We start from the raw sequence: 27,503 nt of genomic DNA on the forward strand, positions 1-27,503 counted from the left end.
CTATCTTTTTTGTATGTGTGTGTACTTTTCAAAAGAAGAAGCTGTGATTCTCTTGATTTAGCAGCTTGTAACAGTAGTCTTCTCTCAGCCCACCGTGAATGCGTCTCTCCCGGTGTTACAGTTTTAAAAGTGACCCTGTAAACTGGAGACCTTCAGCTGAACGTGTCAGTGTTTGTGGAGTTTACACAGCTGTTGAAACCAGGGGTGCATCTCGCTTGGCTGGAAGTGAAGCTTCCAGCAAAGCGTCTGCCCCTTAGTGGCTTGCTGCAGTATAGGTCAAAAACTCTGTCTCCCCCATTCATTTGAATGGGGCTGCAGTCAAACTTTAAAAAATAAATACACGTGGTACGAATGTTTCTCTCATCCGTATGCTGTGGTGATATGTAGTTAGTATTTGACTGTTTTGTGTTCAAGGCCTCTTTTTTCTGAAAAGTTTCTTTTTCGATAGTTATTAGAGTTTAAAAAACGGGGTTTTACATCCGGGTTTACTTTGATTGACAGCTGCTGTAGAGAGAAGCTCCGTAGGATCTTGTGACGCTGAGCTGTAGGGCGGAGCTCGTTACCGTGCAGACACAGAAATTACTGTGACAACCACAGAAATTCTGTGGCTTTGCAGACTCTGGCTGCACAATGGCTGCGCCCTGGAGCGGAGGTTTTTTGGCTTCAGAATGGGAAGAGGCGGAGCAACGCTGTCCATTTTTATTTACAGTCTATGGTTGAAACACAGAGGGAGTTCCTGGGAATGCAAACTAGTTTAGTTTTTATTAAGATTTCAAAATATCCTCATCAGATATTTAATGATGGTCTAAAGACGTTTATGAGGGATGCATCCGGCTGAGAGTCTCCAGTTAACAGGGTCGCTGTTTAAACCAAAACACCGGCCGATCTCTGCCACGGCTTTTTGAGTTCAAAAGGATTTTAAAGGCGTGTTGAAACGTCTTTGCTACTCGTGCTTATCTCCTCTCACGTGTTGATTCAGTGAATCCATCTGTGATGAAATATAGCACCATCTAAAACAGCGCCAGCTGAGTCTCTTTACGCTAACAGGCTAACTGTTGTGATGCTCATAATGATACCTGCCTGTCCATCTGCTTCTATGGTGTCATCTGTGATGAATGGCATTCCTCTTTGTTTTACTGCCCTCTACTGGTCTGGTGGTGTAGTGCATTTACTTTTTTTTCTCCATACGTCACTGGCCTGATTTGAACAATCTACCCGGGACTTCAACCCGGCGGTCAAAACGCACACAACAATGGAGGCACAGGAACCTTTTAGTTCAGGGGAAAGTAGTTCTGGGGGCTAAAAGACCCCGGAACTCTTGGGTCGAAATGCACCTTAAATCTACACCAAACAAAAACTCACTTTAGCATCCGCTCATTGGTCTCATCATCCATGTTCAGCGGACTGAGTGACGAGGAGGAGATGATACCGAAGGAGCCCAGGGGCTGATGGGTAATAGGTGAGGTAGTCTGGCGGGTGGACATCCCACTGATGGATGGAGAGTCTCTTAGAACGGAAGAAAATGGCAGACATGTCGGGGCACAGGACACCGACATGTTCACCACCTCCACCATCTTCTTATTCACGAAGGCCAGCCCTGAGTTGGGGATCTTCGAGGGCTTAGTCTGACAGTCCAGAGGCTCTTTTTCACTGGTTGATGTCCCGTTGTGATCAGCAGATGATGATACGTCATTGGCTTTCAGCCCTGAGAGGTCACTCGGCCTTTGTGTGGTGGTAGTGGTTCTGTTGAAGGAGTCTGATGGGGCATGTTGGAGCCCTGGAGACTCTGTGGAGGGATAAAGACACTCCTGGTCCTTAAGCAAAGTGGTCCTATGGAAACTTTGGCACTCATCTCCAGTGTTAATTCTCTCCTGATCTGCTGCACTTTTATGCACACATGGTGTGTTTTCACAGCTGCAGGGAGCTGCTTCTGTTTCAACAAAATGCACATCCTCCACTGAGGCGCCTGCTCCACTGATGTGTGTTTGATGCTTCATTTTCTCCCCCTGGCTGCCAATAACATTGCTTTCCTTCACATAAGGGCTTTCAGCAGACTCTTGTAAAAGCAAGACTTCAGACATGCCACTTAACACCGACTTGGTTGTGTGTGTCTCTGACAGGTACTGAGAGTCTGACATCTCAGAGCTAATATTCTCCTTAAGTGTATGCTGAAGGTGTGTTGTTGAACTCGGGTCTAGAAGGTGTGATTGCTCTGAGTCCAGGTTGCCATTCAAAGAGGAGCGTGTGGTTTTGAATGAATCCTGCTCTTCCACTAAGCTGTTGGTATCTGTTTCCTGGTTGAGCAGCACATGGTCCCCCTCGGTGTCTTCGGGGCTGCTGATCTGCGGGGCAGAGACCGACTTGGTGAGTTTGCTGAGCTGCCTCTGCTGCTGGTCCTCCTCGTAGGGTAGGGAGCTGATGGAGGTGAGTGAGGCCTGTATACCTCCGCTTGGAATGCTGCCATTGCTCTCCAGCCTCAGGCCTTCCAGAGAGCTGCGGTGGACTGGGTGGCGACACACGATTTGCTTTGGGATCTCTCGCTCACTGGAGAAGTCAAGGGGAGGTCGACCTCGTAGCGCCACCTCCAGGGGCCACGCCACTGAGCTGGGCTCACTCTCAATACCTGAGTCGGAAATAACTGATGAAGAGCGTTTCATGATCTTGGAGCCGGCGAGACCTCCACGGTGAGGCATCTCTTTCCTGAGATCCCCAGGAAAGGGAAGTACAGCTGGATGTGCATAGGCAGTGGGTAGGCCGATGAGAGGGACATCCTCAGTGTCGTCATCCATGGAGCGGTTTAGTGGCATGGCGATATCTGACTCCTCTTCGGTGTTTTCACCGTCCCTTACATCGCTGTTGTTCGTGGCATCGCAGAGTCGAGCAGCGCTGTCTGTCACACCATGAGTAAGATGCTCATCGCTGGTGTTACTACAGTCATCCAGAGGATTATGGGTTGAGGAGTGAACCAGCTCTTCTTCCCCTCTAGAAGGATCTACATCAGAAGGCTTAACTTCAGCGTACCTCCGGCCTGGATTACAGCTCTCCTGGAGCTGGCCTTGTTTTTCTCCTGGTTTCTTCAAGTTTTCTGCCTCTGCTAGAGAAAGTTCAGCACTATCCACGTCAGGAACAGAGCGCTGCTTAGTGCTGTTGGTACGGATCTTACTCTGCTCCCCTATGAGTGAGACATAGGTGGGGAGATCCATGCAGTCATCGCTGTCCAAGGGATCCTCAGGTATTGCTGGTGATCTGGCTCCCTGGCGGCTTTCAAAAATCACCTCGGCAGAAGAGATGGCACGGTCTGGGTTTTTCTGCCTGTCAGCTGTTGGCACATGTGATACCCTCTCTGAAAAGACAAGGAGACACTTAGTTCAGCTTCAGTCTTGAAAAACAGAAATCAGTGTCAGGATGTAAAAGTTACCTGTTTGAGGAGACTCTACATATCTGTCCTCAAAGATGATGGGTAGGCTGTTCCAGTCTCCATCGATGTCCAGGCACTCGACAGGTAAAGGAGGCATCTTGGTCAGGTAGTCTGAGCTCCGCACTTCTGCAGCTATCTGGCCATGTCTGTTGATTCTGAATCAGAAGAGGTGCATTAGAAGAGAAACACTGCCCTCTAATGTCAGGACTGAGTGATGCCTTCACTTACAGCTCCTCTTGGAAAGTCAGAGAGATCTCTTTGGGGTGCTCCGAGAAGAAGTAGGCCTCTGAGAACCTCCTGACCTGGTGTTCCCGGAAACACAAAACAGATTTTACCTTTAGGTGACCCCATCTCATTTTAACAGCACTGCAGCACGATATGAGGAAAACAGTAAGTCTCACACTGAAGCTTTGCATACACAGAGAGGGATTCAAATCACTGGGATCTGAAAGCTTTCTCACTCTGCGATGCATCATGGTTGAAAAAGCAGCCGCTGTGACAGGCGAATCACCAGGAACACTATTTCTGCTGTGTTTCCACCCAACAATGATTACAGAATAAGTGCTAATTGAAATCTTGACTCCAGTTGTGGGTGGAGGCATCACAGCGCTGCCTCAGGGTAATCTGATACTAAAGCAAACATGTTCATTATTTTCAGACAAGTGAGACGAAGCAGCGCAACATAAGAGAGCCTTGAGAGCTACTCCACTGTGAAGCACATGTTCATGCTCAACAGCCCAGTGATTACTCAGAAATCACATTGGAGGGTTTACTAACTCGCTCAGATGAGTTTAAGCTGCCCAATGGATTCTCACTGCTCTGATTAAAGAGATGTGTCTACAGCACATTTGAAGAAACTCCTTTGAATTGGAGTGTTTGCAATAGTTTGCACGAGTGCTCTAAGGCCTGTTTACTGTCAGCTCTGTGCATCGTCAACAAACAACAAACAACAAACAGTATGTAAGTGTGGAGTTTGATGTAGTATGTTGGGCTGCAGGTTCAAGGAAGTCTTATTGTTTTTTTTTATTTCCGTTGCAGCTTAAAAATAATCAGACCTGATTGCACCTTCAAACAAAAGTCAGCAGAAAGTCTGATCTTTGATGGTTCTAAAGATTATCTTATATTTTCCTTTTGTTGTGGAGTTTGTTAAAGTGATTTTACTAATTACTATTATTAATATTAGTCTTCTTATTATTTTTAAAAATTATTATTATTAGTAGTAATATATTTCTTTATTTGTATTGGCCCAATTTCTAAATTGCTCACTGAACTATTTTCCCATTTTTTTAATTATTATTATTATTATTATTATTATTATTATTATTATTATTATTATTATTATTATTTATGCATTTATTTGTATTTAATTTGTATGTGATGGTAGTAATAATAATAATAATAATAGAATTAATAATAATAATAATAATAATAATAACAATAATAATAATAATAATAATATAGTTAATAATAATAATAATAATAATAATAATAATAATGATACTAATATAATAATATATTATTATTATTAATAATAATAGTAATAATAATATTAATGATAATAATAATAATAATAATAGTAATAATAATAATAATAATAATAATAATAATAATAATAACAATATTAATAATAATAATAATAATAATAATAATAATAATATTAATATATTATTATTATCATTATTGATACTATAATTATAATAACTATTATTATTATTATTATTATTATTTGTGATGGTTATTGTAATAATTATTATTAGTAGTAGTATTTATACATCTTTTTCAACTCTATTTTTCTTTTTTTTTATTTATTAAGCTCTTAATATATTAAATTATTATTATGTAATGTTTGGTCTCTTTATTAAATATTCATTTAGATTTTTTTATCAAACATTTGTCATATTTAAATTGAGAACACATACATTGAGATAATTATCGTTATCAAATTATCGCCCAGCCCTAGACCACACACTTTAAGAATATAACTCTTAAAATCTGGCATGATTTGATGTGACATGAGGAATATCTCTAACATTTTCAAAATCAGTTAAGATTCAAATGTGGTCCGGGCTTTAGAAGATATGGTCTTCTTTATTCTGAGGGGATGGACTGTATAAAAGAAGAGCACTTGGCTGATTTACTACTTTGAAGACTCCCCTGGCCTTTAAGAAGGAGATGAGTTAAAGGGGCTTACACTGGGTTAGATTATGCAACTAGAGACTAAGTCCATTTCTGTCTGTGATCAAAGGGAAAATCAAAAAGAAATATATGCAAATATAGTCACTGAAATGTTAAGGTTGAGGCCCACAGGGAAGACAAAATGTTGCTGCAAAATGTGCGCCCCATGTACAGAGGCAATAGTCCTCATCGCAGCGGTCGCTGGTTCTACTCCCAGCCTCGACCATTTGCTGCATGCCTCCCCCTGCCCTCTACTCCACACATGTCCTGTCTCTTTTCAGCTGTCTTGTCAATAAAAATGCCCCAAAACCGTCACTGCAAGAAAAGAAAGAAGGGATTTCCTTTTCTGTTTCTGTCTTGGCTGTTTATTTCATCTCTGCCTCCAACAGTGACTTTGTTGTCTCAAATGATGAAGCTACAGGATGAAGGTAATCCACACTGCTGCCTTTAGACAGCTTTTCTTTCTCTTTGTCAAAATGAAGTGTTTAAGAAGGAAGACGATATTACCACAATGAAGGAGTTCTCTTCTAAAATATAACAATCAACAATTATTGATAATTTTGAGCAATTTCAGCTCAGAGGGGAAACTGTGACACTTCTAAGTGCTTCTCTTTTATTGACTCATATGTCTGAGGACATTATTTCAGCAGCATGATAGAAAATCTTATTGAGCAGCTCATTTAAGAAAATAAAAACAACCCGCCTTAAGGCGCCGTCTCCAGAGCTAAACACCAGTGGTTGTTATGAAAGCATTTTCACTGCTCTGTGGTATTTCTGTATTCTGGTGTGGGAGCTGGAGATGAGGATAGCTAAATTTAAACATATCATCACAAGTCTTCTTCATTGCACTTTTAATGTGGAGACTGTCTGGACTGTGGTTCAAAGAACGCACAGATAACAGTGAGCATTGTATCAGGGGGCCTTTGATGCAGTCTCTCTCTCACCCTGAGCGTGTGGTGCTCCTGGGCCAGGTAGGAGAGGATGTGGGGGTTGAACACAGCGGCCGCCAGGAAGCGGCTCCACAGAGCAGTCAGCTGGGAGCAGAGCTGGCTCACATCCCTGCTGATCTGCTCTCCCACTTTTTCATGGCTGTCCTGCAGCTGATGGGGTCAGAAAAAAAAAAACCACACCTTCAATATCAAACGGAATACACTCGTCCTCCCGAAATACCTCCTGCGTCATTCTATAATAGGATTCTTGGTTTTCCTGCCAATATGTTTGTTCCTGTCTGCAGTCAGCCTGACCTGCATGCCTTTGGATCAGTGTGAGAAACTCATCAATCAATAAGCCACGCTGTTCTCTGAGCAGAGCTGGTGATATCTATGAATTTAACTTCTGGGATCCTTTGATCATTTATTACATTTATTTAAAGTAACAGTAACACTTTACACTCTTGACTATTTAAACTTTATCCTTAATCAACCCTCCTATTATCCTTGGGGTCAATTGGACCCCTGTTCAATATTTAACGTCTCTAAATGAATGACTAACATCATGTTTTTGGCTTCATATTTCATGACTTTTCCTAATTTAATGTGGACAACTGGGAAAACATACATTTAAAATGTTGATATGTTCCAATTTCCTTTAAAAAAAAAATTACACATTGGTGTTCCTTGGGGTCAATTTGACCCCAGGTTGTTTTAGCTGTATATAACATAAGAAATATCAACATTTTACACACACTTGTTTTGGTTGTTTTGGATGATATTGAGGTCACTATAACCAAGGACACTTCTTCATGTGCCTGCAGGAGCTGGGATTGAATGGCCAACCTTTAGATTGAGATATAATATTTCCAGCCACCATGTCTCTAAAGACATTCAATGATGAGTCCTGAGTCATACGTTTTGATAACATAGAAACAAGGCAGGGCCGACGAGAGCATGACAAACTTGCAGCAGTTTGATGTTCTGTTTTATAATAAAGTCCGTCTGAATGCTTTAAATTGTGTTTATGTTTGAAATATATTTTATTTAAAGGGTTATTTAGGCAGTCAACAAAGAAACATAAAGTACCTGTCACATAAATCTGGGTCACAATCAGTTTCTGGAGGTTTAAATTGCTGGGAGCAAATTGACCCCAAGGATAAAAGATGTTAGTACATTTGAGGGTAACAGGAGGGTTAATGCTTCAGTAATGCATGATTCATGAGTGTTTAATGCATGGATTGATGAAGGGTGTAACATTAATTCCTGATGCGCAGCAGTCACTATGACTTCGTTAAATGAGCTCCCCTTTAATATTTCATCAGTTAGGAAACCTTCATTCAGTTACTTCTTACATTACATGATACGGACCATATCATATCTTAAAGAGCTCATAGTGCCCTATTACCCCTCTAGAACACTACGCTCCCAACATGCAGGCCTGCTGGTCGTACCGAAAGTCTCTATGAGTAGTATGGGAGGTAGAACCTTCAGTTATCAGGACCCTCTCCTTTGGAATCATCACACCCTCTCTACTTTTAAGAGTAGGCTTCAAACTTTCCTTTTTGATAAAGCTTATAGTTAGAGCTAGATCAGGCTTGGACCAGCTCTTAGTTATGCTGCTATAGGTTTAGACTGACACAGTGGAATCCTGTCTTTCCCTCTCTCTCCACTTTCTGCCTGTCCCATTAACGTTCCTAACCATAGACCTTTCTGGAGTCCCTGAGCTCCCTTGTCTCGTAGGTTCCTCTGGATCTCTGCTGCTGTGGACGTTCCAGACTCCAGCTACTACAACTACTACTATCTATCCCTCTATCCCTCTCTCCAACACGGTCTCAGCAGATGTGTGTCTAACATGAGTCTGGTCCTGCTGGAGGTTTCTGCCTGTTAAAGGAAGTTTGTCCTCTCTGCTGTAACTAGCTAAATACTGCGAGGTGCAATGCTCATGGTGGATTAAGGTGGGGTCAGCCTGAGTCTTATCTTGTCTAAGTGTTGGGTCTCCTACAACTACTACTATCCGTCTCACCACTATCATCTATCTCTCTCTTCATCTCCCTCTATCCCTCTCTCCAACACGGTCTCAGCAGATGTGTGTCTAACATGAGTCTGGTCCTGCTGGAGGTTTCTGCCTGTTAAAGGCAGTTTGTCCTTGCCACTGTTACTTGCTAAATGCTGCAAAGTGCTCTACTCATGGTGGATTAAGATGAGATCAAACTGAGTCTGAGTGATTATTATTATTATTATTATTATTATTATTATTATTATTATTATTATTATTATTATATTAATAATAATAGTAATGGTAATAATATTATTATTAATAATAATAATAATAATAATAATAATAATAATAATAATAATAATGTAAAAAAGCTTAATGTGCCTTAAGTGAGGAAATGATTGGATAATATAAGCAATATTAAGAAAACAAGAATATATACAACTCACTGACCATAACAATAATAACAGAAATTAGAACTCATCAAACAAAGTCATAGAGACTTCATCAGTGGGAATTTAGCATACATCTCACATTAATGTATGCATTAAATAATCATGACTCATGCGACTGAAGTATTAACTTGAAAAGTCTACCAAAGTAATAATTATTTAAGGTGTCAGCGTTTCCCTTTGTTATAAAAATCTCAAAATATTCAGTCAGCATCCAAAAAATAAATAATTCTCAGTATTTCAGACCTAAAGTGAGTTTCTCAAACTGATGATTTATGATTTAACATCATTTCAAAAAATATTCTAGCCTCAGTGAAATGACTTAGAGGAGGTGTTTCACGTCAAATTTGATGGAACAGGCTTCAACACATTTATTTTACATTTTATGTTAAATTTCAAAAGTCTCTAACCACTGATATCACAACATCTGACTTTGTGCAGGGCATGCAGCAGCTCATGATGTTGATAAAATATGTTTAATATATTTCTAATTTTCCTTTTCTTTTCTGTTTTATTATATCTGTCATTTTAATTGTGCTCTTTTATGCTTGTCTGAATGTTTCCAATGCTTTTAATGGTGTAATGTAAAGCGCATTGAGTTACACTTGTGTATGAAATGTGCTTTACAAATAAAGCTGCCTTTCCTTGCCCAATATGATCTGAGACTTTTTCATATATTATACTGCTCAGCATATTTTCTTAGACATTCAAATGATAGTAATTATCAAATCTGAAAACACAGCCATGAGAAATGTAAACACTGTGGATGTTGTCTCTTTGATATGTGGGTGTAGTTTGATGGATGGTCGTACCTGTAACTCTATGGTGAGTGTGTTTAGAGTTTCTTCTACAGGCAGCACCTCTGTGGAGAGAAGAGAGTCAAAGAATTGAGTGCATGTCATACTATCAGTGTACAATGGGATGAAACAACATATTAAATAAGAAAACAAATCAGAACTTAAGTTTTAAAAAAGGAATTTTAAAATGACATTAGAATTAAGTATTACCCGGCTTTCTTATTAATCCCTCAGTAGTGCTTAATACTTGATTCTGATTGGTCAAAAACCTCCTGACAACAGCTATTCATTCTGATAAGAAAAGGCTACTTTGGTGACAGCCTGATCACATACATCAGTTTATTTTAAGAGAAACAAACAATGGCTGACGAGTCACAGAGTAATGCAGAATTAACTTGGGATGTTAAACACACAAACAGCTGAGTCAGAGCGATGTCCAGCCAATCAAAGGAAACAGACACACAGCAACCACAAACCACATATACAGGCTTTGGAGTTACAGGATGGGTTAAATGTGCCAAAAGAAAAGTTACAGTAAAGAGGACATTATACAGGAGCTAACAGAACAACGCTGATGTTCAGACTTCACCGTGAATGAATATGTTGAATTTAATGTACTTTGTAACTTCAAAACAGGATAATGGTTAAACTTAACAGTAAATTAAAACATTTGTTTTAATGTTAAATCAAACCTTAAAAGGTATTTTTACTCTTTGGTTTTTAACCCAACATGAGAGTTGTGTTGTCTCTGTCTGTTCTTTTATTAGATTTTTATTTGTTCTTACAGTGTTTTTATTTCATTTATTTTTTATTTTATTTATTTGTGTTTTTTTATTTAAATATTTTTAAAGTGTTCTATGTGTTTTATTGTGATTAATATATATTGGATTCTTATTTGCTCTTACAATGTTTTTATTTCATTTTTTATTTTTTTACTTTTTTGTGTGTTTTTTGAAACTATTTTTTAAAGTGTTTCATTATGATTATTTCATTGGATTCTCCTGTTATGTTGCGGGTCAAATTGACCCTTTTTACAGTCTATTTTAGGCAATATATGCCTTCCAGACCAGCTAAATGCAGCATACAAATCTGGGCAGCAAGTGACAGAAGAGATGTTAAGTTATCAATTTCACTTCATAAAAAATAAAAAATAAAAATGTAGAATAAAATAAACAAAAATCAATGTCAATGTAAAACTATTGTATTTATATTTAGGGCTTTCCAATGTACATAAAAAAAGTTTTAACATGAATTTGAATGAAAAACGAGTGAGTCATCCTCTTTGAACCATGATCTGTGAGAGTTAAAGAACACCAATGGACTAAATATTGATTTAAATGGTTAGTAATGGAGTTAAAAATTAGATTTAAAAAAAATTGTGCATTGGGATTTTTTGGGGTTCTGACACTTTTGGATAATTGAATATGCCCCGGGTCAAAATGACCCAGGAACATTATTGCTGTTCCAGAGAAACGAACATAACAAGAGGGTTTAGGTAACATATTGAAATTGTTGCTCACAGCTGAATGTGCCACTCGTACTGCTGCAATCTAAAATAAATGCAAACAATTGGTGTAGTCTGCATAAATATATATTCTGCCAGAGAATTTTAACTTTTTGGTTTCTGTACTTAGTTAATATAAATCCCTCCATCGCTGTTCTTATAAGTCCTCTATAAATGAAGGTTGAGATAAAAAAACATTCAACTCTGATAACAGCCTTTTCAAGCATACCTTGTTTCAGTTATTTAGAAAGTTTAAAAAAAAAAGAGATTTGTGTAAACTCACCTGAGTCCAGTGGCTTCTGCTGGAGCTGTGGGATCTCCTTCATCAGTGCATCATAGTAGGTGTGCAGGCCTCTGTAAGCCACCAGCAGGAGGCGACAGAGTCTTCGGTGCCACGTGTGAGCTCTCTGCAGGCAGTTTTCACTGGGCACATAAAAGCTCCCCTGCAGAGAGGGAGACACAGGAAATGTCAGCCTCTATGTAGGTCAGCAGTCACCTCTCTGAAAGTGGCCTTCCTTAATAACGGACCTCTCCACATACTTGAACTTTATAGCTGCTCACTGCAGCAGTTGTACTGGCTGGTCAGATCAAAAAGGACACAAATGGCCCCTAAACACAGCATGCTGAGAGCTGTAAAAGCAGATCAATACATGCATGTGGCATCAGGAGGATGTAACGCATCCCTGTTATGACCTGTAAAAGTTCATGAGCGTGGGAAGTTGACAGAGAATCCCAGGCATCAAAGTTTTCTCAAGGGCATGATGAGCCTGAGGAAGTGGAAAAAGTGCTCACAGAATGAGTGAAATTAGAAAAGTATCCAAAGTAAGGTACAGATGGATGAGGAGGTAACATTTCATAAAAGAATAAACTAAATGTCTCCTGCTTCAGAGCGTTAGCAGTAATATAGAACATGTTTCCAGTAGATGGCTCTCCAGCAATGCAGTTCAAATATCTTATGTGACTGTCCATGCCCAAACAGCTACATAACACCCAGCCTTGGTGTTATAATCACGTCTCTCATTTATCCTCAGTCTTCTTCCTCAACTATCATCATCAGCCGTGAAGGAGTCTGGAAGCCTTGAATGTGACCAGGTACTGCCCTCATCAGCTGGTCCCCGACCTTAAACTGTCTGCGACCCACCGACGTCGTCCCATGGCTGGATGTTATGGCAGCGCCAGTGGGGCTCTCTGAGCGTTCAAAGGCATGTAATGCACGCGGATCTGGGGATGTACTGTAATTTGCCCCGAGCAAGTTACGGCTGCAGCCCTATCATCATACCTGTGTGTGCTCTGTAATTGTAGCAGTGCAGTATACCTGAACCAGGAAGAAACATCTGTATGTTTACTTTCATAATTCTTGTCAGCTTTATTGAGGCCTGCCTGGATCAGTTTGTGAGCGAAGGGCAGAGAAAAATAGCTATTTTTCAGTATGAACTAGTCATTATCCTAAAAGCATAGTTTCTGTCTGCACTGGCAGTCCATCGGCTGTTCCAAAGTCACAAGTCACTTGACATGAGGAGCTCTGTTTTGAGTTTTGCTTAGGTTGTCCTCTCTGTTGTTGGTATCTGAGCCTGCTATCATTGCTGCTGTCAAGTGTTGTACTGATGGAGAAGAGTTTCTCAAAGGACAACATACCTGACATGATTTCTGTGTTGTTATCTTCTGAACCATGTTTCGTTTTGCTCAAAACACAAAGGGAACTTCTTTTTCAGCATCAACAGCTGATATCAGTGGAAGTGTGCACATCTTTTTTTCAGATATGACAACACTGCATTTGAAAGTGTTGTGTTGTTAAAGGGGAAAGTGTTGTAGCTCTAAAGAAGTAAAGGTGCAGGCAGCGTTGTGTGTAGCTTTCACCTGCAGCTATGTTGTACGTGGCGCTTGTGAGCAGAACTCATTACTGTGATCAAACGAAACCCCCCTGCCTGGCTAAACGCAGAGCTTATTAAAGTGCTCAGCTTGGAGTGGAGTAAAAACCAGGAGGAGAAGGCGGCGACGGGGGCTCATTAAGGTTTACAGTGTAGAATGTGGTCTCCCCCGGGTCCTGAGAGATGTAGGTTAGAGACTGAATAAAGGAAGCATTGGTTTTTACAAGTTTTCATATTTCAGGCTGAAATGCAAATATTAAAATACTTGACACTGCAAGAATGAGCCACTAAGACGAGATCATGTAAAACCATGTGGAATGAGTCTCAGTTTGAAGGTTTTCTCTCAGAGCCACAAAGTCATACCCACAAGCAGATGTTTCATACATGTTTAAAGCCTCTGGTAAACCAAATCAACAAAAAACGTTCTACCTATGATATTTATAGTCACATGTACATACTATTATATATATTTAAAATATTGGAATTGAACTTTAATCTATTTTTGAAATATAATCCGTTAAGTTTTTGATACCGTTCTAACGCTAGGATAAAGAAGGCGGAGTTAACTTGGATATTTTTGACGAAATAAATATCCAACCAATCAGAAATGAAACACTGAGTCACGTGCACACATCTTCAACAAAACTACTCCGCTCCTGCTCAGACCGTCTCCTGATGTCTCAGCCAGTGTTGTCTTAGCTGTATCTTGTTTGCTAATCCCGTACTGTCTGTAATCTGTCTGTATAGCTGTCTCTCTGCTCTCTGCACGGCTGTGCTTGTGTGTCCCTGTCTGCACATCCACCCCTGAAGATGACAGCTTGTTGTCATTCTTCTATTTTCATAACTGTGGTGGATTTGGGGAAACTTTGGGACACAGTTGAGTTGAGCCATGGCTGAGTGGCTCAACTCAACCGAGGACCAGTCCACTTACTTTCCCCAGGTCCAGTTCACTAACTATCCTCGGGACTGGTTCACTAACTTTCCCCAGGACTGATTCCAGACTTTCCCCAGGACCGGTTCACTAACTTTCCCCAGGTCCGATTCACTAACTTTCCTCAGGACCGGTTCACTAACTTTCCAAAGGACCCATTCACTAACTTTCCTCAGGAACAGTTCACTAACTTTCCTCAGGACCGGTTCACTCACTTTCCCCAGGACCAGTTCACTAACTCTCCCCAGGACCGGTTCACTAACTTTCCCCAGGACCGGTTCACAAATTTTCCCCAGGACTGGTTCACTAACTTTCCTCAGGACCGGTTCACTAACTTTCCCCAGGACCGGTTCACTAACTGTCCCCAGGACTGGTTCACTAACTTTCCCCAGGACTGGTTCACTAACTTTCCCCAGGACCGATTCACTAACTCTCCCCAGGACCGGTTCACTAACTCTCCCCAGGACCGGTTCACTAACTGTCCCCAGGACCGGTTCACTAACTTTCCCCAAACAGCTCAGAGTTTAGACAAACAGCTCCGTCTGACACCCAGAGCCGAGCTCCTCTGCGTGCCACATACTACACTTCAGCCTCCTCTGCTCCGGGCGTCTCATGGTCCTGATGCCCCGGAGACTACGGAGTGATAAAACTAATAAATGATAGAAGTCCTGATTCTGAAGTATTTTGTGACTCAGCACTCAGAGAACATTGTAAATGAATAATTTTCAGATTCTGGAGTTTTGATGTCTTTAGATTCAGAGTCAGACGGCTCAAACATGTAGGCTGTGAACTCTCTCTTGACCTGTCAATCAAAGAGTTAGGCCACGCCCACACAGTCCTGAGAAATGCTCTGACCTGTAAAATAAGATGTTTTTGAACAGAGTGACTTCAGAGTTGTGGATGTTTATTTTCACTCAGATTTTTGTTGAAGCTTGATTACACATTACATTTTGATATTCTATGTGAATTTCTAAATATTCCATTTACGTTTCCAGAGGCTTTAAATGCAGAGTTTTGGTTCAATCATGTTAAAAAAACTTTAACTATAATTTTATGAATATCACAATTTTTGATTTTGTAGCTGCTGCTAACGTAAAGGAGTACACCAACAGTAGCTTTTAACATATAATCATAATTAATAATTATGATATCAGTAATTGGATGATCATTTCTGTCATCATGTAATTGTGCTGCTTAACTGCTCTGTAAACAAGCACAGAGGAATGAGAAGGAGGTGATAAGACTAGACCATCATTTCCAGGGAGAGCTGCTATTACTTCCAGATGCTTAGCCTGAAGCCGGCATGCCTGGGCAGGTGGGTTAATCAGATATTATGAAAAGCCACAGTACAGCACAGTAATAATCTCTGTGTTAGCCTCTGGTCTTTAAGCCTTAAGACTCCACGGAGCCCAAACAAATGACTGATTTTTAAGTTGAGGGGTCCAGAATCAGTAATCCAGATCAGAATGACTCTCTGCTCAGTTCTTAGGCTGAATCCTGACATGCTAAATCAAATCACATCCAAATCCACCGCCCTCTGTCCCTGAGACCAGAGCACATTCACGTCATCCTCTGGAATTTATGAGCTTGCTAACAAAAGAAAGCTAACGACCATTTGAGAGGGGACAACTCACCACTAATTTTTGCCCATTTTCAGCTTTGTGATACAAAAAGGGGGCTTTCAAATGTCAGTGACTTCCCTTTATAATGCAGCTGAAACGCTAAAGGTTAACATACCTCAGAGATGACAGGCTTGCAGTAGCCAGCGCCAAACACAAGGTTCTCTACAGTCATGGCAGATGGGTCGCCTGTACTGTCTGGCGAGCCTTTCCCCAGCCAAGAGCCCTTCCCTGTACGTGCAAAGCTGCAGAGAGAACAGGACACATGCAGAGACAAAGCATGAGCGTGTGTGTGAGTGTATGGTATGTGTGTGTGTGTGTGAGAGAGATTGGAGCTGCTACTATTCCAATCAGTCAAGAGCTGAATTAATCTATGTAATGTATGGGTAAACTGAGACTTTATGGTATTGACGGCTGAATTAATCAGGTAAGTGTTTGGAGAAGAATCCATTTCAGCAGCTAACGGACACACCTCAGGTAACCGCCAAGATAAACATGTGGGAGGAAGAGGCTGTGCTAGCAGTCCCCTCACCTTCTGTTCTTGATATTCTGGATTTAAGCAAAAATAGAACTCCAAATGGCTCCTGTGTCTACGAGAAACACATCACTAAACTCTAATCCAACATTTGTGAACAGATCATAAAAAGGAGCTCAAAATAACTAATTGGAATGGATAAACATCAGAAGCAATTCTCTGCTTTTCTTTTTTTAGTATCTTTTTTTGGTCCAATCATACAACAAGGATTAGGGCCACGTTGGTCATATACTTACAAGAACAAAAGGTGTGAATTTACAAGTTTTCTTCTTGTAAATTCACCAAAATAAACCAATAAATTACAGTGGGGCAAAAAAGTATTTAGTCAGCCACTGATTTTGCAAGTTCTTCCACTTAGAAAGATGAGAGAGGTCTGTAATTTTCATCAGAGGTACACTTCAACTATGAGAGACAAAACGAGAAAAAAAATCACATTGTAGGATTTTTAAAGAATTTATTTGTAAATGATGGTGGAAAATAAGTATTTGGTCAATAACAAAAGTTCAACTCAATACTTTGTAACATAACCTTTGTTGGCAATGACAGAGGTCAAACGTTTCCTGTAAGTCTTCACCAGGTTTGCACACACTGTAGCTGGTATTTTGGCCCATTCCTCCATGCAGATCTCCTCTAGAGCAGGGATGTTTTGGGACTTTCAACTCCCTCCACAAATGTTCTATGGGGTTGAGGTCTGGAGACTGGCTAGGCCACTCCAGGACCTTGAAATGCTTTTTACGGAGCCACTCCTTCGTTGCCCGAGCGGTGTGTTTGGGATCATTGTCATGCTGGAAGACCAGCCACGTTCCATCTTCAATGCTCTCACTGATGGAAGGAGGTTTTGGCTTAAAATCTCACGATACATGTCCCCGTTCATTCTTCCCTTAACACGGATCAGTCGTCCTGTCCCCTTTGCAGAAAAACAGCCCCAAAGCATGAGGTTTCCACCCCCATGCTTCACAGTAGGTATGGTGTTCTTGGGATGCAACTCAGCATTCTTCTTCCTCCAAACACGACGAGTTGAGTTTTTACCAAAAAGTTCTATTTTGGTTTCATCTGACCACATGATATTCTCCCAATCCTCTTCTGGATCATCCATATGCTCTCTGGCAAACTTCAGACGGGCCTGGACATGTACTAGCTTAAGCAGGGGGACACGCCTGGTGCTGCAGGATTTGAGTCCCTCTCGGCGTAGTGTGTTACTGATGGTAGCCTTTGTTACTTTGGTCCCAGCTCTCTGCAGGTCATTCATCAGGTCCCTCCGTGTAGTTCTGGGATTTTTGCTCACCGTTCTCATGATCATTTTGACCCCACGGGATGAGATCTTGCGCGGGGCCCCAGATTGAGGGAGATTATCAATGGTCTTGTATGTTTTCCATTTTCTTACAATAGCTCCCACAGTTGATTTATTCACACCAACCTGCTTGCCTATTGTAGATTCACTCTTCCCAGCCTGGTGCAGGTCCACAATTTTCTTCCAGGTGTCCTTGGACAGCTCTTTGGTCTTGCCATGGTTGAGTTTGGAGTCTGAGTGTTTGAGGCTGTGGACAGGTGTCTTTTATACAGATAACCAGTTCAAACAGGTTCCATTAATACAGGTAACAAGTGGAGGACAGAAGAGCTTCTTAAATAAGAAGTTACAGGTCTGTGAGAGACAGAAATCTTGCTTGTTTGTGGGTGATCAAATACTTATTTTCCACCATCATTTACAAATAAATTCTTTAAAAATCCTACAATGTGATTTCCTGGATTTTTTTTTCTCATATTGTCTCTCATAGTTGAAGTGTACCTCTGATGAAAATTACAGACCTCTCTCATCTTTCTAAGTGGGAGAACTTACAAAATCAGTGGCGGACCAAATCCTTTTTTGCCCCACTTTAACTAGATTAAAGTCATACATCGTCATGTCTCGTCAGTTATGTTAAGTTGCACTCCTTACTTCAGTCTTGTCATGTTTGTCACGTCCGCTTTATTTTGTAGTCATGTCTCTCCTCTCGTTTCAGGCACCTTCACTTCCTCACTTCCTGTCCTGATGTTCTCCCTGTGATTGTCATCCCCGCCCATCATTGTTTCCACTTGTGCCCCATTACCTCCTGTTAAAGAGTCTGCGTCTTCCCCTGTCCTGTGCCAGATCATCTTGTCTTGTCAGTCGTGAATGTGCCCTTACAGAATCTCCAAAGCCAAGCCTGTTTCTTTGTTTTTCTCTTATAGTCAAGTTCTAAGTTTTTCTTTTTGTTACTTTTTGGACATTTTCCAGCTCTGCTGTGAATTTTTGTTGTCTTGTTTTATTTACTACTTTATTAAAGATCCTTTGTTGCCAACCTTAAAAGAGTCGTGCTTTTGGGTCCTGTGTGCCAATCTTGTCATACATGTACAGAATAAACTTTATTAGAGTCGTAACTATACTAGAGATGGGCAATGCAATTTTAGAATATTTGAAAAATCGTTCACTTTGTAAAAATCGAAGAGTTACTTTGAATATTTTCTCATTTGAAAAGTACAATTTTTCATCATTTTCACCGGTGCCTGGTTGTAATACGGTATTCCAGCCAGACGGTGGCTATAGAACATCTCAAAGCTGTTATACTATCACTAATATTATAATTAACCCTTTGCTAACCGCATTAAGTAACAGAAGAAGAAGAATGCTAACGGCATTAAATAGCAAAAGAAGTAGAAAACATGGGCGACAGTCGCTGTGATTTTCTTCCTTTCTGAACCTCACTACTACACACGTATATTCAGAGACTGAGCATGACTGTAAAATGTAAACCACACGCCACACTGCGTCACAGAAACACTGACATAAAGATGGAGACAGACGCTGTCAGTGCCCGCTACTAGCAGCACCTCATCCTGCTGCTGGTTAACCTGACTGCCACAAAAACGGGTTGTAAATGGGACAGGTGTGTGTGTGTGTTTGCCTGTATGTGTGTGTGTGTGTGGGGGGGTGATTATTTGAATAATTGTGGAATAGATGCCAATGATTATCAAATAGTATTTTGGCTTGAAATGCCCATCCCTAAACTATACCAGAGTAATATCTATGAGAGAAGTCAAAATCCTATGACAATAAAGTTGTAGTTTAATGAGAAAGAAGTCATATTTACAGGTTATGTTTCGCTAAAACAACATGTAGTGTGATATCAGAAGAGCAGTTTAGCTGCCCGTTTTAAAATGAGGAATCGTCTTGTGAACTTCCAGACACTGCTTGTTAGTCTTATTAGCTCCCTCTTCAAAACACACAGTTTCTTACACAATCGATCCTGAATCCTGATCCTGTGGAGCTGATGTGCTAAAAAAGTCAATTATTTATGAAGTATAATTTAATAAGATGCTCCATGTTCCCTATTTGAGTTTAGGCAGCTCTTATGCTCTGTCCCATCAAAATAACACAAAGGTTAACCATAGACTTACATTTTGACTTTATTCTCATGAATCTATAAAATGATTCTTCTAAATTTAGGACTTTAATCTTAAAAGCTCTTTTTTTTCCTTTAAGGTGGCCCTAAAGCCTGATTTATACTTCTGTGTCAAATTGACAGCATAGCTGACGTGCACCTCCTCCAAAATGTAACTTCGCATAGAATCAACACGGACCGCAAGCCCTGTGATTGGTCCGCTTGGTGACATTGTATTTCCTGCTCATTGTGTGTGTATTTCATCTCCTCCTCTCTATTCTTCATGTAATCATGTCTGTATGATAAACAGCAACATGTATCAGCTGTAGATTAACAGAACACGCTCTGTGGAAAAGTAAGTGCTTAGTGATGGGTGATATTGAAAATGATGTTATCACGCTAAAATGTTTCATATCAGTCAATATTGATAATTATCACGATAAATATCAAATCATTATTTCATTTCAATTTAAAGGCATATTTTTGGTCTGGTTTGGAAGTTGAAGAAACCAGGTTACTTTCATAACTTGAATTAAATTTACAACAGATATATATATCAGATTGTATTCTGTGTGGCAGTTTATAGAGTATTGTTTTGAGTTGTTCTCTCCCCTCTAAGATTACTAAGGGTTACAGGCAGAGTGATGTTGTTTCCCACAGTGCAGTGAATGCATCACGGTTATTCAGTGTTCAGTTGTCCTACGGTCACAGTGGACATTAAACGTGTTAGAAATGCACAGCAGAAGTAGTCTCTGTGTTCTTCCTTTACCCACATCCTGAAAGTATATTTAATGAAGTGTATTAAGTTAATAGTTAACACAGAGTCGACTCAGTGTCAGACTAACGACTCTGCTTTGAGCTGCTAGGTTTTCAGTTTTCTTCAGTGTCTCTGTCGCTTGTCTCAGCTGTGTTTACATTCAGCACTGAACGTCTTTAAGCCCCGCCTACTTCTCACCCTGCGACATGATCAAGGTTCAAGGTTTCTTTATTATCCTCGGGGGGCAATTTGTCTTTCAGTCAGTGGTGACACAAACAAAACAGTACAACACCAACATCAAAACATTCAAAACGGTAACAACAACAACAACAGTAACAACTGGAAACAACAGTTATGCGGCATTGTTAAGCAGACTAGCTGCTGTCAGTACAAAAGAGTTTCTCTTCCTATTCGTCCTGTTATTCGGCATCGCGAATCTTCGGCCTGAGGGAAGCTGGCGAAATTCAAGAAAAAGAGGATGGCACGGGTCAGCCACGATGGACCAGGCCTTGCTGAGGGTCCTGGCCTGGTGGAGGCTTGACATGTCAGGCAGGGGTGTGCCCGCAACCCTGCTGCATATCTTAACGATGGCCTGCAGTCTATTTCAGTTTTTTAGATTTGTTGACCCGTAACCAAGACACCATTGAAAAGGTTAAAAGCGATTCAATAAAACAGGAATAAAACATCTTCATAAAAGTCGTGTCGACATTAAAACCCCTGAGCTTCCGATAAAAGTACATTCTTTGGTGGGCTTTTTTACAGAGTGCTTGTTCACAATTTCCACTTCCACATCATCAATAAAAACAGGGGAAAAGGCAGTGGGGGTCTTCTTAAAATCAATGACGAGCTCCTTTGTCTTCCCAGAATTGATCCTCAGAAAAGAATTATTGCACCGATTTGTAAATTCTGCCACCACAGGGCCATGGTCCGTGTAAGGGCCAAGTTACGTTTAGGCATATTAAAGGTAAAATAAATAATTAACAATTTTGGGTTTACAGTAAATCTTCATATTTGTGATTTTATTGTATAAGTTAAGTGATAAAATATGTTTGAGTCAGTTAAAGGTGATTTCATTTAATTCATGTGGATATTTTGTAAAGTTAAAAGGCAGAATGGTACTGTTGTCAGCAGTGAGTCTGTTACTGTCCCTTTAAGAGAGAGAGCGCTCTTGCGTGTGTCCGTAGGGTGAGCCTGGGGCAGACAGTTGAGGATCAATCTAGGACTGAGCCACATGGTTTCTTTACCGTAGTATTACAATTCTTTGTTTAGGAAAACTTGACTTTGAACATCCAGTAAGATTGGTTAACAAAACTGTGGATTAAAGGAATTTGTTTTTATCAGTTTTACTTTGGAGTCCTGTGGGAGTTTTTTCCTCTTCAAGTGAACGTACACGAGTAATTCCAAGGCTTTTTTGATCTTCAACCCACCACAGTCCGGGTTGCTATTGTTGAGCAGGGAGACAATCACAGAATCATCGGCAAACTTGACGATGTGGTGTCCTGCATGATTGGCTGTTCAATGCAGTCTTCTTCTTCTGTCTAATGTTGGGTGGCAACTAGTGTTTAAAGCTCATTAACGCCACCCTTTCCAGTGGTTTAGAGGTGTAATTACAGGTTTATTAATATCAAATTTGTATCAAACATTTTTTATATTTATATTTAGAAGAATTTGATCACGATAATTATCGTTATCGAGTTATCACCTAGCACTACATACAAACCAGCATGATAAGAACTAACTGTATGACAGAAAGCATGTTTTAGACTTTGTGTCACCAGGGGGAGCTGTAAATGTTACGGCTTCACAAAGGACGGCTGTTCTGTCCGTTCTATCCCCAGAAGCCTTTCATTCTCACGTCCATCTTATCTAAGTGTTAATGCTTTCTGTAAAGTTCAGGTCTGTTGCATGTGAGTGTTTGCAAAGCCCCTTCAACTGTACCTGATTAGCGGCTGATGTAAGGCAACCAGTGAAGCATGTGTGGAGACAGAGATGACGGACAGGTGGAAGTAGTCGAACATGACTGGGACGTGGTGGTGCAGGCCTCTCCTCGGGTGGAAATGGAGGCTGAGGGTCCGACTACTGATCAGCGGAACAGTCACTATGTCTGCCAGCCTGAGGGATGGAAGAAGAGACGGAGAGGAGATGATTCGAGCAGCAGAGAAGAGAAATATAATGCAAATGAAGGGTTATGGGGCATATTCTAAAAAGGAAGGTTATTACATCTGACCCTGGACGGTGTGGATATGGGACTCCACACCTCACTCTTACATACTCACAATTGTCACTATTTACTCAATCACATTCATTTACTTAATCATATTATATCATATTAATTTTACTCATATAGCCAAATATACTAATCATCACGAGTGTTTAGATACAAATATAGCGTGTACTGAAACCATGCAGCTTGGCACCACGGAGAACTGAGACCTGTACAGTATTGAGGCCTCTGTCACCCTGAACATCTGAGAGAGTGGAAAAGTACTGAGAACCAAAGAACGCCATGACTGCATGTCTGGATAGCGGAAAACCATAACAACAAGAAGGACCTGAAGGTCGTAGTCACAACGACATATCAAAAGTAAGACGTAATGTAGCCAAAAACAGGAGCCAGGGCCTTGGGAGAATTCCATGCATCAGCAGACATAGGTTCAGTATCCCAGGAATTAAGGGGGGCAGGTGGCAGACCACACGTAGCTGATGTGCATTGGTGAATGATGAGAGAACGTTATCCTTGAGGGTAGACAGGAATGTGTGTGCGCTAACTTTCACGTTTCAGGACAACTTCTCAGGCCTTGAGGAGTATGATGGGAGTCAGAACGAGGAGGACGTGGACGCGCCTCGGGCCAATGAGGGGGAGGCAACGCCCTCAAATTATGCACAATTCAAATTCATCCTATGTGTTAATAAATACTGGGTCAGGGAAAAAGTAGTCAGTTCAGACTTCGCGAACTGAACAGCATTGTTGTTGATCAGGGACACGATAGTCAGACCCAGAGCTCTGTACACGTTGCAATTTCTACTGGTGTTTAGAATAAAGCTGATTTTTGAAACTTCAATACCTCCTCCTATTTTCTTCATCAAACGAACACGCGAGGACCAGGCATTCAGAGAGGTCCTCCAACAATTGGTGACCCCGACGTGATGGAGAAGGAGGAGTGAGAAGTGCAGACTGAAATTTACCACACAACGAGCGAGTGAGACGAGTGACGGCAAAACCAGGGTAGCTACCACAAAAAAAGAGGTAAGCAGACACCTGTTATAACAAAGTCCTGCATTTTGGCCACTCTAAATTTACTTTTGCAGTCACTCAAACCCACTCGTCCTAGTTTAATTGAAAAAGAAAACCAGTATAAGCTGCAACATAGGCTAACTCCCTTAAGGAGGAGAGCAAAAGGGGGGCCTGCTGTTGAAGGCGCTACAGCTGGCTACGCCCGAAAGGTGGGAACCTGGGTTAGGTGAGAGTCCTAGCACGTTAAACCAACGGTTTAGAAGCCGTCCCGACTCTGTTGAAAAGAAAAAGTTAAAAATAAAAAAAGTAGAGCAGAGTAAAACAAAGGTGTGGATTAAAGAAGCACCAAGGCCGCCGGTTCCTTGATACCGGAAGTGGGAACCACCGAGAGGGAAAAATTGGTATCCGGGGTGTCCCAAAGGTTGAAATCCCTGGGGCAGGTGCCACTCCTGCACGAAACATGCTGTATTAGCGAGAAGTCAGCGCCGATTGATACAGCAAGTACGAGGCTAGTTTAATTACTGTGTAAGTGTGACCGGCCAATAGCATTGAGAATTGGTATATTCTTACCCTGCTAAAAGTACTAATTAAGGGGTTGTTGTAACGTGGGAGGCTTCGAAGGATCAAGCACATTTGAAGTGAGTCTCTTCACTGCTGATCCTGGTTTCTGTGGGTGAAAGGGTGGTTTGGATACAGGAACCGTGTTGTCTAAAAAGCATCTGTCGCTTGGGAATTGACCCCCAGAGTGAAACCGGACTGAACTAGTTCAGCCTAGAAGTTTGTTTCACTGAAGCGCAGGTGCTGGTCAATGAGCTATTCACACGAGACCTGTATGTGTTTGTAACCATAACAGTATAGAGTGTTGTAGTACATTTACAGTGTATGAACGTGAGTTGAATTATATAATATATATAGTTGTAGTACATTTACAGTGTATAAACGTGAGCTGAATTATAAAATATATAGTGCGGTAGTACATTTGCTGCGTGTAAACCGTACCCTAATTATAAACTATATAAGTAATAGAATATATATTTGTAGGGCGTGAGAGAGATGGAGGGAAAATTTGATAGGGAGTGTGAAGAATACGGGGGGTGTGGAGCAAGCTCAGTCGGAGAACAGTGGAAGTTAATTAGACTCCAATTGGCTAATGGGCTTCCCAAAAAAGGCAGAGAGAAGCAGCTGAAGGGTTATGATGACACATGGCTATGGCTCCAGGAGCAGGGTCATGTCCCGGATGATGAGGAACCGGTTGAGCTTTTACCACACCTCGCCAAGGCTGAGAGAGTACTGGTAGGACAGCTCCAGAAAACCCAGGCCGAAGAGGATAAAGGGGGGTGGAAGATTAGGAGAAAGTGGAAGGCAGAATTAGCGGCCCAAGAGGAGAGAAAAGCGGCAGTACACATGATGACACTGACTTGTGCGGCGGTAGTAAACAGTCACACCCCCACACAGACTCTGACACAGACGGAGACAAAAACAGGGGCGGTGGGAGGTGCTCCTCACGTGGGGCCGCGGCCCGCGCCGCGCTCGGCGGGGGCGGTGCCGGGTGCTCCCCCTGCAGGAGCACAGCCCCCACCGCTCTACCCCGACCTAACGTTACGACAGACTGAGCCAGATCATGGGAGGACTCCTGCCTCTCCCCCACGTTACACAGAGAGCACACAGAGAATCATGCAGGCTCCTGCGATGAGAATAAAGGGGGGGGATCATAGATTTAGAGCAGGACATAGAGGCAGGGGGACGCCTCCAAGAACTGCAGACTTTATGGAATCTGCAGCAGGAATGTATACGGGAAACTACACTGGCCATACAGGAGCGTCAAGCAGAGCTGTCAGAACAAATACAGCAGATAGAACAAGTGCAGGATGAGCTGAGGGATAGCGGTCCCACACAAAAGCCAAAAGTGGAGGACATTCCTCCCATACAGCCAGCATACCAGTCCACGCCACGCGTGCCTGGTTTACCTCAAGTCACAGGGGATGGTGTTGCCCCCGCGCCCTCCACTAGCAATCCATTCATAGATAGAGCTTTTAGGGAGACAGGAGTTCAAGCTGGTACATGCAGGAATCTGAGAGCACTTCCCCGTGACAGGGAGGAAGATCAGAATACAGAGAGCGAAGATCAGGACTACGAGTTAGATGGTTGCTACATCGACGATGACGAACAAACATACGATGCTGAGTTTGTGGGCCGATTGGTTATGTACAATCCAACTGACCCGCCGCGACGACCAAACAGGGGACTAAGTGAACGCACACCTTGCAATGCTCCTGCACAACATGACAATGAAACAGAGAGACGCCCGACCCCACCGTCACCGGTGGCGAGTCACACTCGGAAATCTAAACCCTGTTTAGCTCCAGGTCTCGCTCTCCCCATATTAACTGCGAACAATGGCAGCTCCGCCTATAAACCTTTTTCCTTCACGGACATGAATTGCATTTCTGAAAAAATGCCTACACCCACTGAAGGGGGACAGGGGTGGATGACTAAATTCTGTCAGCTGACAAACGGCTGGACAATAGCGATGGGGGACTGGAGAGCATTAATTGGCCGACAGCTTCCCCTGCATGAGCAACAAAAAATTGAAGCTCAAGCTCAAACAGCAATAGTGCCAGATGATGCATTATTCACGACCTATGCTACAGCCATAGGCACTGCCATGCGTACCATATATCCAGTGCCCGAGGGAGCATTACACTCTTTAACCTTAAACAGAAGAGATAAAGAGAGCATGCCTGAATTTTTCATTCGGTGTAAAGACACTTGGATCAGTGTAGCTGGAACTCATCCCAGCTCGGACAGGCTGCAGACAGCTATGTTCCGGAGAGCTATTTTAGAAGGAATGCCAAGGTCAGTGCAGGCACAAATGCAAGCTAACCCTGATTTACTAGGATGTGATGGAGACAAGTGGGAGAAGCATTTGGCTCACTATGTGCGGCGAGTGGAAGAAAAACAAAAAGTCCATGATGCTGAGGTGTCAAACAACACAGCACAATTGCTTAAGATGCAACTGGACAGCGAGAGGCGTAAATTACAGGATGATAAAAAAGGCCAATAAACCAACCACTCATATGATGCAGCAACCAGTGGCTCCTGTGCCCACACAGGGTCAACATGCTCGTCAGCAGCTGGTTGCTCCTCCTGCACCTGCGCCGGCGTATCCGCCTATGCAGCCCATGTACAGACAGCCTCAGCGGCCGATGGGGTTCGCGAGGGGTGGTTACGGGCAAGGGGGACGCGGACGGGGTGCACCTGGGGGTCAGCCAATGCGTTGCTTTACCTGTGGCGTGATCGGACATATCTCCAGATTCTGCCCTATGACACCGTGGCACACACAGCAGGTGTATGCGCCTGGACAGAGACCCTCACAAGAACAACAGTATCAGCCGCCCATGCCCCAAGTGGTCAAAAGTGGAGCATCTATTTTGTGCAGCCCAGACGGTATGGTTGTGACTTTTCCAAATGGACAATCTTTCAACTGCTCTGTTAGCAGAATTTCCTCGCAGTCCCAGATGTTTCTGGGTCAGGACAATTCACCTGGTGCAGAGCCTCAGTGGGCTGACATCTATTGGGGGCTGGTGCAACCTGAGACAACGAAAGGGGGCGGAGTTTCGTCTTTGTACACTGCTTGGAAGCCCTGGCTCCACATGTTGCATCCCTATGCTCCTCCACCTGACCCGCTCCACGTGACTCTGTTTTATGACCGTGACGAGGACTTGGTGTATCGTGAGGCTTTTGAGGTAATGGAGGGCAGGGTAGAACCGGTTCACTCAACGTGCTTGTATGCAGGTGCAGAGGGAATAGTTGCAGCAGTAAATTTGAGTCCTGAATTGTCACAATATTATGAAATGGCTGAAGTCTCCTCGCCACACATCACTCT

At 42.0% G+C, this 27,503-nt stretch overlaps 1 protein-coding gene across 1 annotated transcript in view; it reads right to left on the minus strand.

The window, feature by feature from the left end:
* Positions 1–27,503, minus strand: part of fam135b (family with sequence similarity 135 member B) — a 106,222-nt gene that overhangs the window by 20,716 nt on the left and 58,003 nt on the right. Inside the window, exons 6-13 of the mRNA XM_034704706.1 lie at positions 22,321–22,494; positions 15,811–15,937; positions 11,558–11,717; positions 9,786–9,835; positions 6,538–6,693; positions 3,647–3,720; positions 3,419–3,573; positions 1,363–3,343 (exon numbers count right to left, since the gene is read on the minus strand). Coding sequence (XP_034560597.1) covers positions 1,363–3,343; positions 3,419–3,573; positions 3,647–3,720; positions 6,538–6,693; positions 9,786–9,835; positions 11,558–11,717; positions 15,811–15,937; positions 22,321–22,494 — 2,877 coding nt within the window. The remainder of the gene's footprint in view (positions 1–1,362; positions 3,344–3,418; positions 3,574–3,646; positions 3,721–6,537; positions 6,694–9,785; positions 9,836–11,557; positions 11,718–15,810; positions 15,938–22,320; positions 22,495–27,503) is intronic.

This window comes from Notolabrus celidotus, chromosome 16 (genome assembly GCF_009762535.1).
Source record: "Notolabrus celidotus isolate fNotCel1 chromosome 16, fNotCel1.pri, whole genome shotgun sequence".
NCBI classification, from domain to species: domain Eukaryota; kingdom Metazoa; phylum Chordata; class Actinopteri; order Labriformes; family Labridae; genus Notolabrus; species Notolabrus celidotus.